The sequence below is a fragment of the Motacilla alba genome, chromosome 14, assembly GCF_015832195.1.
Source record: "Motacilla alba alba isolate MOTALB_02 chromosome 14, Motacilla_alba_V1.0_pri, whole genome shotgun sequence".
In the NCBI taxonomy this organism is placed as follows: Eukaryota; Metazoa; Chordata; class Aves; order Passeriformes; family Motacillidae; genus Motacilla; species Motacilla alba.
Genome location: NC_052029.1, coordinates 5962299 through 5976670, shown reverse-complemented (window position 1 = coordinate 5976670; position 14372 = coordinate 5962299). Strand labels below are relative to the sequence as shown.

Genomic DNA, 14372 nt, shown 5'->3' with positions numbered 1-14372 from the left:
TATATTAGTTTTTTTTTCTGCCATATTATAGCTTTACTGAAAATTCCTTTAAAACCTGCTGCTTGCCTGAGGGAAGTTCCCTTCCTGTCCTTTGAGAATCAAAGCAGAGTGCTGAATGTGTAATTGGATCTCTGACATGACAGGAAGATCGACTTTGTTATTCAGTTGATTTTGTACTTGCTCAATCTTACTGCTTGCTATCCCAAATAGCTTTTTGTTTTCCTGTTGCTTCTATTAATCCACCACCTCATTACCAGACTCCTTAAATTATTAAAGAGAATTCTGCTTAAACTCTTGTTTATAGCTCACTTTTGTATATTGGCTTGTTTTGCCCTTTGCCTTCTTTAGATTTTGACAAATTACCATTGCTATTTCTACACTGTTGTTTTTGATAAGGGTTTTATCAGGCTTGCTTTCTTCTGTGAGAATACTGTCAAAATTTTATAGTAGTTCTACATGAATTCCAATTTAATCCAGTTACTAACTGAATTCAGAAAATATTTTTTAGACTGTATTTGGCTATATAATGTCCCTTCCCTGGCTGCATCTACATAAATCTTTCTCTGCCTTCTACAAATTCTGTTATTTTCCTAGCTTACCATTCTCTCCCAAACAAATAATTACAGTGCTTGAACAAACCTCATACCCTTTCTTAAAAATAAAAGAATTAATTGAAAAAATACTGCTCCTTTGCAAGAGAAAAACAGTTTGGTTTAAAATGTCCCTGCTTTGCCATAGTTACCATCCAAAAGCACCAGCAGGGCTATTTGTTATTTGGTCTTGTCTAAGTCACAGATTTCTGAAGAAATCATAGCAAAGACAAAAGATCTCATGGGTTTTCTATGCTTGGGAACAAATTACTACATTTCATTCTATTCTGGGTGAATCATCTGAATTTGGGCAAGGCTCAGATTGGGCTGTTGGGCTTAGAACACCTCAGCTCTCAGTCATTGTCCTTTCCTGCAGTGAGGGAAGAAGTTTCAGTGATTCTAATCTTAAATTCAAAGAATGAAAAAGCTACAAGACAGGAACTTCTTGGGCTTTCAAAACAAGGCAAAACATTTGAACACACTAATTTTCTGTAATTTCAATTGTTTCTTGATTATGTCCTAATTAGAAATAGTATACTAAGATTTGTTTTCTCACACTTCAGAGCATGCTCACTCTTGCTTTATTTGCACAAGTTATGATGTGAAGTGTCCCAAATAAGTTGGCCTGATAAAGAGATATTAGTTTGCCATTCTCATCTTTCTTAGAGATATCCTTGTGCCAAAGCAGATACCACAGGGACTCCTGAAATGACAGAATCTGTGTTTGGGAAAGATGATATTTGATATTGATATCTGATATTGATACGGAGTCCTTTCAAAAAGTTGGTGCTTAGTCTGTTTGAAACTGCTTTTAGTTTTATGCTCCAACCTACTTCTTTTACTTAATTATGGTTCTTCTGTCTTTCAAACTGACATCCAATTTTTCATAGACCCTTTTGATTTCAGTAATTTGCTCCCAGATGAGAATGAGACATTCAAAAGGATGTGTTGCAATTGATAAAAATATCATCTTCATTGCAGATAGATGAAAGTAAACACAGAGAGAAAAGAACCCTTAAACAAAAGCGTTTAGTTTGAATGCAAGTATTCATCTTTCCTCCTCTAACACTTTTTGTTGGATAGAAAATGAGAGAGAAGTCTACTTCCCTGAACTACCAAATGTATTAAACATATGCTTAATTGCTTTTGCTTTGCAGAAACACAGTCATAGTGGTTGGACCATTCTGTTGATAAATTTCTAAAATGCAGAATGAATAGACACAGCAACCTGATTGTGGACTGAATAAGCAGCGAGTCAAACCAATTATGTGCCACTCAGTGTCAAAGAAAAGTGTGCAGCCTTTTGTTTTTAATTACAACTTACATTTCAGCTTTTGACTTTATGGATTTTGTCTATATATACTAACAGCAGTTCATTATATATTGCTGAGTTATTTGCTAGCATTTTTGTTGGAAAAAGCTAGTGTAGAGGAAGCTGCTGGGCTTGCCTGGTGAGGACATTAGAATTCTTGTGCTGTGACTGGTTTAATGAACTGTGTTTCTGTTTCTCCTGTTTTGCTGCAGAGCCTTTTAGTGCTTCTGTCTGGGTGATGATGTTTGTGATGCTTCTCATCGTGTCTGCCATGGCTGTCTTTATTTTTGAGTACTTTAGTCCTGTAGGATACAACAGGAACTTAGCACAAGGGAGAGGTAAGATTTGCATTTTACTCAACTCCATGTCTATTAAAAAATCATCTGTTTCCCATCCCTAGTTCTCCATCTTTTCAAATAAACATAACACAGGAATAAAACAATGAAATTAGCTATTAAACTGTTTATGTTCTTCATTTAAAGTATGATTTCTTGAAGGCTTATATACTCATGTCTATAATTCCAATTCAGTGGAATAAAGACAGGGAGCAGGGTAAGTGGTATCAGAGTTTTATTCAGCCCATGTTTGGTTAGTACATGGCATCAGTTGTGAAGTGTCAGCAGTGAAATATGTTCTACTCCTGGCTATTACAAATTGATGACCAGTTCAGAGAAAGCTACCTAACATCCTGTGGTCTGCTGGGCAGTTTGAAAAATAGCAGTTACATTGTCCATAGTTTTGTATAGTCCCTGTAAAAAGTCAGAAGGACCCTTAGCCTTGAAATGAGGCCCCTGGCAGAAGGGCATCTCTCCTTTCTGTGTAGCACTCTTGGTTATAGAAACTTCATTTTCAAAATAGACAAGCTCTGTATTACCTCTTTCGCAGTGGAAGCTGCACTTTGACTCAAGAGTGAGGATTCCATATCTCATGATGCCCTCATCCTCCCATTTCTTAAGTGACATTTGAGAGTGTAGCCTTTGTTAAAATTTCTAAATCATTCTTGCCTTGTTTCATAACAAGAGATCTTCCAGCTTGGTGAACACAGTTCTGGGCACTATTAAAAGCAAATGATTTCTTCTAGACAATGGCTGGCTTGTTCCCTGAAAAAGTGGATTATTGTAATGTTCACATGATGTTATCATTTTAATAAGATGGTAAATGTGTAACCTCTGTCTGAATTAACCACTGTGTTAAAAGAGGGGAAATCAAAGGTGAATGTAGATATTGGGGGTCCAGGGGCTTGCCTGTTCTATTCTGCACCTGAATTGATTATTTAGTGCACTTACAGCTACAAAGACATGTTATGGCACTAGACCATCCCAACCTAACTCTAAAGACTTGCCACTAATCAAGCTGCCATTAATTTAAAACCTGGAATGTTAAAAAAATATAAAATATTTCTCATCTCTCATTTCCCTAGGTGTTTTTTGCAGGATGAATCTCAGTGTTAATACAATCTCTAGTGGCATAAACAGAACTTTACATTGCTCCCTTGGCATATAATTTCTGTAACACTGTTGCTCAGAAAAATGCACATTATCCCTGTATCAGCTCAGACCTTAATGTCTAGAAGATAGTTGCATAAAGCAAAAGTCAGCTCCATTGTGTTTATTTTACTGCAATCTATTTTCCTGGTGTTGCTGCAAAATAGGAGCACAATCTAAGATGGAGAGTTTGGCTGCATTGTGAAATATTTGCACTGCACTAGAGAGCATTTCTACTGAAATGAGAACATGCACTGAGTATATGCACTTAGGGTTTTATTTAAGAATCATTGAATTATTATTAAAATAAATTATAGTTTAAATGAGTAGCTAAATCTATATTTGTAATGTGCATCCCCTTGGATAAAGGGACAGGGCAGGGAAGGAGATAAAGTTACAGATTTCTGCATCAGAGCTTATTGACTAAATTGCAATTGAACAGAAAAAAGGATAATTATATGTAGGCCAAATGAGTCACAGTCAGGGGAAGCCTGTTTCTCTGCACTGAGGGTACAGGGAGTCTGGATGATGAGCAATGTGTGATTGCTTTGTGCTTGGGTGTGAACAACTGCCCTTGGTTCTCTCAGGGCTCTACAAATGGGGCCTGTGGAGTGGATAATGACGTTGCTAATTCACTTGTGCCCCTGTGTGAGCCTGGGGGCAGCGTGCTGGCCACTTCCAGCTTTGGGGTGAATTAAAATATGACCAAAAATAGAAATAACAAAAATTACAGAATGGCTTAGCTGGGACAGAATTTTACCTGTAATGTCAACACATTTGGAGCCACAGAACTGACTCTGAACATGCGAGGCAGCCAGAGGCTGGCTTGCTCTAAATTCCCTGTCTATAGAGGTAGCTCCTTTGTTCTGTCTTTCTGATTCATGCTCTGAGTACAAAGGTGCTTAAAAGTAGGTGACACATTCACACACTTTGATCTTAAAAATGCTTACATAATGTTCAAAAAGCATAATGTTGGATGACTGGAGATGATAAAAATAATTTGGGTAAGAAAAGTACTAGAATTGAATCATTAAGACTTAAACCTCCAGTTTTCCATTTCACATGTTTGCTGGCACAGAAAACTGACAGGGCAACACTGTGGCACATTTCTTCCTGCAGGAGACATACCAGCCTGCTTCTCCTCCAAACCTATCCTTTCCATTTTCATCTTAAAAATTTTGCACCATATGCCATGTAGAAAAATGTTGAATTATGTTTTAAAAATGTGGAACTCGTTGTCATTGCAATGGAGGGTACCTGTGGTAAAGCCTGTGAGTATATTTGGAGTACAGTGAATATATATATTGAAATATTTCCTAACCATGTTTCTGGGACTAATGGGTTTTCCCTGCATGGTATATTGGCAAGGTTTAATTTAACTGCAGCTGAACTAAGTGCTCTTTGGAATTGCAGATCCCCACGGACCATCCTTCACCATTGGGAAGGCAGTGTGGTTACTGTGGGGTTTGGTCTTCAACAACTCTGTGCCTGTGCAGAACCCCAAGGGGACCACGAGTAAGATCATGGTGTCAGTCTGGGCTTTCTTTGCTGTCATTTTCCTGGCCAGTTACACTGCCAACTTAGCTGCCTTTATGATTCAAGAGGAATTTGTTGACCAAGTGACTGGGCTGAGTGATAAAAAGGTGGGTATTCAGCTCAAAAGATGTCAATGTCCATTCTCCATAATCCTTCTACAAATTTGTACTTTGTGATAAAAACTCTGAGCAAGATAATGAACTGAACTGGATGATTTCCTTCTGATTGCAAGTGCAAACTTTACTAACAAACCTAAGACCCAAAGCATGAAAATATCAGTGTTTTCAAAATCTCTGTGTTGCCTATTTAAAAGTAGCTGCATTAACTGAAAATTACCTTTATTTTGTGATAGAAATCATTTAGTGTTTGGTTAAAAAGAATGCCTCACCAAAATAAAAAGCTTGAAAAATTTTGTGGGATATTAGTAATATATTAATAGAAAAAGTCCATTTGCAAAATTATTGTGATGGATATGCACAAGATACCTGAAGGGCATGCTTTTGTTAAGTCTGTGCCCAGTTGTTTGAAAATGAAACTAAATATTGACATTAAGAAGAAATATTTAAATACAGTATAGACAAGAGGACAACTTCACAAAGGGTTTTTTTTCTCAAAGGACAGAAAATAAAGGAAATTGTTACTAAAAACAAACCAAAAAGGCAACATCTCAGCCTTGTCTGTTTTTTGTTTGTTTGTTTGTTTTAACTTCTTTTTATGACCAGCCTTTGATTGATTGCCTGGTATATCAAAGCAAGCATGGCTAGAGGAAAGACGAAACAAAAAATGATAATAGTTTTGTTTTCATTTAATTGTGTTGTCACACAACCTTTGAAAGAGCATGAAGATTGTTAAACATCCCTCTATTTTAAGATAGTGTTCTTAGAAGAGACAGATAAATGGCATTTTCTCTTGGGGATAAAAAAAAGAAGATTTGAGAAATGTCTTTCTCATGTTGGTGAGAAAGAACAGAGCATTTTCCTGGGCCCTGGGTTTTGGCAGGCTCTGCCTTGCACCTGGCACAGCAGCGGGCTCAGGTCTGACTGACCCTCACCTTCCCCTCCTCGCTGGCTCTTTGCCACGGGGCTGGAAATGTCAGCTCTCGTTCTGTAGCTTTTGGCTAATAACTTCCTTAGTTTTGTCATTTTTTCTCTTCTGACTGCTAAGTGCGATTTTGTTTCCACAAAAAGCAAAATAAAAATAGAAAAATACTTGAATCAGAAAATACCATCTGTTCTTGTGTGGTCTGCTGATCATTTATTTGATCTGCCACCTTTGTTTCTATTTTTTGGTTCTTCAAACTTTGCCTGAAGCACATAGATATAAGGCAGGGAAGCCATGCCTTTTCTGATTAAATTAAAAAAGTTAGAGCTCCAGAAGAGCAATGAACTATTTCAGAACATTCGTCTTGTCATACATAGGTTTTGTCTCTTCCACAATCCTGAGGTTTCTTGGATTTTAAAAAAACAAATAATTTGGGATAATTTATGGGAATGTAATCTGATTGATGTTACGTTATTTTTCTCCCCTCTTTACCATGTTTATACAGTTCAGTACAGAACTCTGACCCTTGCAGGAAGCAAAGCTATCACAGGCAAGGGCCACAAATGTGGGTATAATAAATTTTGAATAATTAATAACTAAAAGTTCACTAAATTTTTTACAAAAATTAAAAAAACCCAAACCCCACTTCTAGGCTGGTAAATCAGCTTGTTATTCTTCTCTCCAACTTTTCCCACTGCAATACCTGAAGAGTCAAGCTCTTCTGTCAATGCTGTACTGCCAGTGCAACAAAGTGTTTCCAGTTAGAGATACTGGGGTGTGATAGAAAAATCAGGAAAAATCAGGAAAAAACCCCTCTCTCTGAGCAGCCACCCCTGACCCTCAGCACTCAGTGTTATCCCATTCAGGAATTATGCTGCACTCTCTCAGCTGGTTCACCAGATTTGCTGTTGTGATGATAATGTGTTATTTACCCCTTGACGCTCTAAAATCTCTTTATAGTTTCCTCGTCCCTTGAAATGTTGTTAATGAATTTGGGAATGCCATGTCATCAGAGTGTCACCCAGAAATATGTGGCACAGCATGTTCTGGAGTTAGGAGGGGTGGGTGTTCATAAATTCAAACGATTCAGCAAATGAGAGGAAAATTATATTTTGACATTCTTGTGTATGGAATAGATGTTCAAAAGCTTTGTCTTCATCAAATGGTACAGAAAATGAGTCCAAAGTATCCAGCAAAGACTGAAATCCATGGCTTTTCTACTTTTGAGACCTTTTGTGCCTATTTAATGCAATGAAAGAGGAAAAAATTGCTGAAGGAGGGTAGGTAGCTGTGCACAGAGCTGTCTCACAAAGTGTTGTTCTGCTGGGGTTCTGCCACACGTGGGAATTACCTCACATACACGGGGTCCGGGAGCTTCTCTTCAATTTTAACAGGAAAGCTTAATGATGCCACATTGTTATTTTTGCAAGACTCAGAGTGTAGCCTTGGCTTTCTGTTCCTGTGCCCTAGGATGGCCCAGGCTGTGCAGTCACCGAGATGTGTCTGTGTGACAGCAGAGCAGCAAGAGCCAAAGGCAGGGAGGGACAGCCTCTGAGCCCAGCCCCTCTTCTCTCACCACTGCCCAAAATCAAAGCCTTTCTGTGCTTCCTGAAGGTGGGCAGGCACAGCTGTCCCTGCACTGCAGCACCTGGTGATCATAAGGACAGTTTTGGAGTCACTGATAACTGCATCTTCGTAGGATCATAAATCAGAATGCCAGGTTCCCATCTGTAAAAGAGGAAAGGAAAGGTTTCAAATATGGGTGTTCTTCTGTTACTCCAAATGACTTATAATTCCTGGTCCCAGCAGGAGATTATTGTTTTCTAGTATTTTAGTAGTGTTTCCCACAGTTCCTTAAAAAACTCCAGAACAATAACAAACAGCTGCTCTCAACACCAGCCTTTTCAGGCAAGCAGTAAATCTTCAAATTAAGTCGGTAGTAATGTTTCTGGAGGATCATTTTGCTGACTTAATGAAATTGCCAGTTCTATTAAGGCATATAGAAAAAATAAAATAAAAGCAAAAGACTGGAGTTGTGTTGCCATGTGCTACAGTTCTGCAGGGTGGCAGAGCAGGGGGAGACAAGAATGAATTGGTCACTCTTCAAAGTAACAGTGGATCTCTCCACTGTGACTCAAACAAGGGCCTTGTGCATTCAGTTCAAGAATTCTGCCCATGATTTAAAAGATCAACATTTCATGAAATGTCTAGGAAGAAAATTATTTCCTCGCAAACATGACACATTTTGTTTCTCATCATAGGGCTTTAGGGAAAATAAATGCATGTGGAGCCTTGATTTTTTTTTTCTTTTCTTGTCTCTTGCCTGCCACATAGATCTTTGCTGCAGTCACAGACAGTGACAGTCCCGTGTGCTTCTCCAGGACGTAGCAGTTCACAGAATATAAGTTTAATGTTATTGGTGAAAACTTTATTCATCTCAGATATGAGTGCAGTGTTAGTAAAAAGATTTAAACCTCTTTCTTCGTTACAAGCAGTCTGTGAACAGGCAGTAGTAGCAGATGATGGTTTCAAAAATAATCTCCTTGTGAGTGATAAAATTTGTTGGTTGGTGCCAAGAAATTCTAGTCTGTAGATGGGGTTTGGAACTATTAATCTGCTTTTTAAATCTGTGGCTTTTGAATGAACTTGGTTTTTTTTATTCATTTTTCTCTTCTGCAGAAATATTTTTTGCCTTCCATGAAAGTTCAATTTGAACAGATGTGTTAATTCTTTCAACTATTCCTATGAGAGGAAATGCCTGCCAACATCCCAGATTCATATGAATGTTCTTGAAAAGTGGGACTATTTAAAAACAAACTCCATTTTGAAATTACCAGAATACTCCACCATAATGCCCATGTTCCCCCAATTCCTCTGCCATTCCCCCCGTTCCCCTGCTATGCTGGGAACTGAGCTTGCAGAATGCTCACCACAGATGAATTTCAAAAAAACCCCAGCAATATAAGGAGCAGCAAGTCTTACAGGTTCTGAAATTGACAGTTCTGTTTTTTCCATTTCTATTGACTGGCAAATTTAGGAGACACATGAAGCCATCTCAATACATCAGAGATACATTATCTCTAGATTTAAATAAAGTTGATAGCAAGCTCCATTTATATCAGTGGAATCTCTGGACATATATTTAAAAGCAGGGTTTGTTTCAGTGCTGCATAATAAACTCAGAAAGGGAGATAGCAAATATAGACTAAGAATCATGAGTAGTGTACAGTGTAATTTTGGTGCATGGGTCAATTACTATGTGTAAAAGTAGTAGCAAAGTTATAATTTAAACAGTAAAGCTCTGAAAAGGGAAAATGAGGAAAGTAAGACATCTGTTAGCTAAACAAATAGAGAAAAATAGAGTTCATTCCTTTATGCTTTGTCAAAATATGCTTAATTAAAATGAAGTGTTTAATGGTAGTTCTGTAACAAGAAAATGGTGTTGGAGCAATAATTTCACAGTCAAGGTTTGATGGAATTGAAAATACTCCCAGTTTTTGTATAAACCCATTTGTATTCTCTTTGCAAATTGGCACTGGATCTTGGGAATTGTTGATGCCCTGAGACCAAATGTTAAAAAGAGAAATATTTCATATGGAGCCCCAAAGGAATCAGCAGCTGTATAAATATTAGGCCTCTCTTGCAGCACAGGGTATATAGATTGCTCTTCTAACTTCAACAATAAAAACAGAGTGCATTTAGAGTGGAATTCATGGGTGACTGCTTTTATCAATGCTCAATTCAATTTCCTCATTAGCCAATAGTTCCTCTAATCTGAGTGACCTTTTTCATTTGTTTCTTAAAGAGACATTTTCATCCTAAATTGTCACTTGGGTTTTAAAGGAAGATGCTGAAAAGGTGCATATAAAATTTTCAGATCTGTTTGCAAAAAATTGATGCGAGATTATTTGAAGGATTGCCAAGTAGGAAACCTGAATGTGCCCTGAGCTATTGCCATTCCTTTGCAGATCCCCCCTGGCTGGTTCATCTGTGCTGATGCAATAATGATAGAGAGAATAAAATTGTAGAATAAACCTATGTGTCCTCAAGCAAATGGTTCATAGTTCTAAATGGTAGTGTTGAACAGGGACTAGGATTATAGGTGTGGGAGCTCCAGAAGCCCTTCTCACATCAACCTATGAGTTCTGAGCCCCTGTGGAAGCTGTAAGAGCTTTTATTCCCCTCCAATCATAGGTGGAAGGAAACTCCCTCCCTCTGCCTCTCCCTGGTACAGCTTCCTACAATCCCTGGCACCCTCCAGGACTGGGGCTCCCTGCTGAGTACTGTGGATGATCCTTCTCCCATCTTCCTGATGGGAATCACAATGTCCCAACTGAGATGGAAGTGTGAAATGACCATCAACAAGATACTCTTTTCCTTTGGTTGCAGTTTGCCAGTGTGTTTGAGCTCCCTAGAGAGATTTGGGCAGATGAGGATCTGCTCCAGCTTCTGTTGTCCTGCCAAAGTGCAAAGCATGGGACAGAGTCACATTTGAGTGGCAAAATGGAGCTGGTTTTACCTTGGATGTAGATTAAGTTCAGTTAGTGTGAAGACAGTTTCTGGTATAATAGACCTGAATTGACCCACAGCATTTGCCTAGAAGAAATTTGAGGCAATTTGCACAACTTCTGTCTTTTTAAAGCTGAAATTGCCCTTCTTCATGTTTTGGATGCCTGAAACACTTTGCTTATCCCCTTTATCTCTAGTTTCAAAGGCCACATGATTATTCACCTCCTTTTCGATTTGGAACGGTCCCAAATGGAAGCACTGAGAGGAATATCCGAAACAACTACCCTGATATGCACCTTTACATGACCAAGTTTAACCAGAAAGGAGTCGAGGATGCTTTGGTCAGCTTGAAAACTGGGTGAGTTTTTTTTTTTTCCCCGTGGTTTTTAAATGCTGTAAACTTTTAAGAAACAGAGAACTATTGATCTGTACTTTCTGTGGTACTGAACAGACTGATGTCAGGCTGCTGTGTAGTACATGGTGCCTTTTTTGTCTAACTGCACTGTACAGTTATCAAAAAGGAAAATGATTGACTGTGATTTCTATGGTGGTTTTAAAATTATATGGTAGTTTCAATGCCCTATGAGAAGCAGTTTCAAAGAGCAGAATTAATGTCAGTATTTGAAGACAGTACAGTCTCTTGTTATCTTTGCAGTGCTGCCTAATCCTGCTTCTGACAATCTTGCTAAATATTCTGGTAAATATTATTGTCCTTCTTTCTTAAGATCTGAGATTTAGTCTTGAGGGCCATCCATCCTTTTCTGTTTCAAGTAGCCCAATCTGCCTGTTTGGACAAAGAGACAAATTTCCATTCTTAATCCTCCAAAGGTGGAGTGACTCATTGCTCGTATCATTATTCATCTGGGTGACAGGAATCTCCTAGCTCTAAACATTTAGGCTTGATAGCAACATGACTATATTTGTTAATAATACAGTAGTAATATTAATTTCTCAGTATAGACTTTTTAGGTTTTGTTTTGAGGTGAGAAGTTACTTTAGTGGGTTTATATACTCTAGGGGCTGTTTCAAGGAACATATCTCCTTACTTATGGTGAACAAAGGACATGTTTTTTCCTATACTAAAAGAACCTGTTTTGATCCTTTTTGGGGAACTGCTTATCCTTTTAATTTTCATTCCCTTTCTGCCAAACCTGTATGGGAGTGTAATGTATTACGTCAGCAAAACACTTTGAAATCCTGAAATCTTTCCTTAGAATGAAGACTCCCTTCTTAAAAAAGTTATCCTTCCAGCTGCTTCCTTCTCTTCTGTCTCCTTGCTGCTGTCTGGACTCTGTCTGCCCTCATTTCTCCAGGCATTCTCAGCTAGCACTTCGCACCCTGGCTTGTCCCATGCCAGGCCAGCTGTGTGACATTGCATGAGACCAGACTTGCCCAGGGGCTTCCAGGCTGCAGCTCCTGCTCTGCCCGAGCCTGTGCAGGTCACATTTCCTGGGTGACAGCTGAGTTATGCATTAGAGATAGACAGCTGGATCCTACTTTTCCTGCTGGGAATTTTTGAAGAAGGAGATGTCCTGATTTCAGCCATGTGTAGGACTTGTTCTGTTGGATGGACAGTTTATTTAGGGGATGTATACTGCTTGTACTTTTCACCAACCATTTGTGCTACTGAAAGCCCTGAAAAACTGCTGTTAGCTTGAAAATCAGGCCACTCCTCAGACACTTAAGTGTGAAAACAGAGGGGCCAGCCTGTCTGCAGGGCTGTTCAGGATGTTCACTGAAACTCAGGCTGGCTGCTCCTGGGCCAGCTGATGGTCCTTCTCAAGAGCTTTGCTCCTTTGACAGCATCAGCTATTCATTTTTGACAGATTCCTTTTCCCCTGCTGAAATTTCTTTCCTCTTCTGAGTGATTTCTCTGTGTGGATACCCCCAGGTGTCTGCCTTGCTCCCCTTGACTGATATTTCTGTAGCAGATGGTACAAATAAACTTCTGGGTCAATACAAGTAACTGCTGCCTCCAGCTGTGCTCCTTGGGATTTTGTCTGGTGGCACCTGCAGAAGGATTGAACAGCAGGATGTCAGCTGCTTTCAGACTCATATTCTTCAAAAACAATTTTTCATTTTTTCTGGCAAATTTTCTATTCTTCAGCATACAGAATTGTGTCTTCTTTCTCTCCCCCTCATGATTTCGTTGACCAAATTCTTTCTCTCTTCCATGTAAAATTTGCCCTTTCATCTTTAACTAAACTTGATCAAGTCTAGTTGAGACATCTTTAACTTCCTTCCCTCCCTGATTCACTGGATTCCATGATATTTGGTACATCTGGTCCCATGGAGTCTGTGTTTCTATGGCTCTTTTGAGGATGACTCATCTCTTCTTCCTCAAAATGCTTCTGCTTCCAAACAAATATATAATTTCTATTTTCCTCTTCAGTGTGTGTGTTCTGTTCACCTTATTACAGCTAATTTGTATCTTTTCATCTTCATCTCTTTCCAAAACTATTCCTGTACTTTTATCTTTTTTTTTTTTTTCATTCTCATCCTTGGGGATGCAACAAGCAACTTCCTTTATCCATGGTAAGACTTGCTGCTTCTGCACAGCTATTTGAAAATGAACCATCTGATAATTTTAGTCATCGTCTGTAGACTGAGAAGGACTTGCAAAGAACCTGGTTGATAATTGCTGCTGTCAGTTAAATATGAACTGTGTTGTCCCTGAAGAGTGTTTGTATAACCTGTGTTTCCAATCTCACTTTTAAAACTACTTTTGCTTAATTGGAGACATGACGTTTAGTCCCTTTTAATTACCTTTGTATAGTGTTTGATTCTAATTTCAAGATGGAGCAAAAAATACCATCAGTGAAGGAATGCTTAATGACTGAATAATGCCATACATGTGGCCCTTGTGATCCAAATAAAATGAAATTATCAAGTAGCTTCTTGTCACTGTTCAGTCTGCTTTTCCTGTGTCTCAAACAAAGTCTTTTGATCAACTTTAATTAGATTAACATCTTGAGATGTATTGGAAATATCTTGATCTTTGAGATCATTGTGTTTAATACATAATGTCATTGAGTTGAACTAGTTGAACTATTGAGGAAAAAGCAGGAAGAGGACAAACAAAATTTTGGATGCACAGATTTCTGAAAACAAATTAAAAACCAAACTGCTGTGGTTTTTTGTTTGGTTTGTTTTTTTTTTTCATCCTGCTTTCTTTCAAGAAATGTAAAATCAGCTGCTTTAGTCCACTTGCTAATGAGGCCAGAAAAAGCCTGGAGGGGAGAAATATGGATAGAAATATGTATAAAATAAATGACATTCCTGCCTCTATTTCCTGGTCAGGTGTAAGGGCTACATAAGGCTTGTGTTGGAGCATTGCTGTACATGCAGAGGTGAATGTGCTCACATCTGTGTCTGGGAAGCCTTGAAAGCATACCCAGCCCCTTTATGGTTTCATCTTTGAGAGGTGAGGCTGGTACTGTTTCAGAAATTAACCTAAAAGGAAAGCATCTGCCTTTGTTTATTTAAATTAGAACAGGCAACTTCATTGCATGGGCAATAGGCTTGGACCTATCTTGTTCAATTAGCATCAAAAATGTTTGAGATCATCACCTGGGAAATGCTGCAAATCAAAGTGGCAATGAGATTTTTGTGTTATTCTGACGTTGACATTATACCTACTCCCTCTGGTGAATCCCCATAGAGGGTTCACTGCAGCTTATTTGTGAAGGCTTGTTGCCATCAGGGGTGAAGGCAAAGTTATCAGCTTTATTGTTTTTTTCCTCTTTGATATGAAATCAATCTTTGTTTCTGAAAAGATCTTAAAAAAAATTCTGTAAAGACTTAGTAATATCCATCTCTTGTCACTAGGGTCTTATTTCTCAGATTCACAGATGTATTTCTCAGGAATCTGCTGAAATACCATTTGAACAACAGCAGAAA

The 14372-nt window shown here is 38.5% G+C and overlaps 1 protein-coding gene across 5 annotated transcripts in view; it reads left to right on the top strand.

Annotated features, from left to right (window-relative positions):
• Nucleotides 1–14372, top strand: part of GRIN2A (glutamate ionotropic receptor NMDA type subunit 2A) — a 163163-nt gene that overhangs the window by 113483 nt on the left and 35308 nt on the right. For all 5 annotated transcript variants that reach the window (XM_038150721.1, XM_038150720.1, XM_038150719.1 and 2 more), the window contains 3 exons: nucleotides 2115–2240; nucleotides 4800–5029; nucleotides 10670–10830. In XM_038150721.1, coding sequence (XP_038006649.1) covers nucleotides 2115–2240; nucleotides 4800–5029; nucleotides 10670–10830 — 517 coding nt within the window. The remainder of the gene's footprint in view (nucleotides 1–2114; nucleotides 2241–4799; nucleotides 5030–10669; nucleotides 10831–14372) is intronic.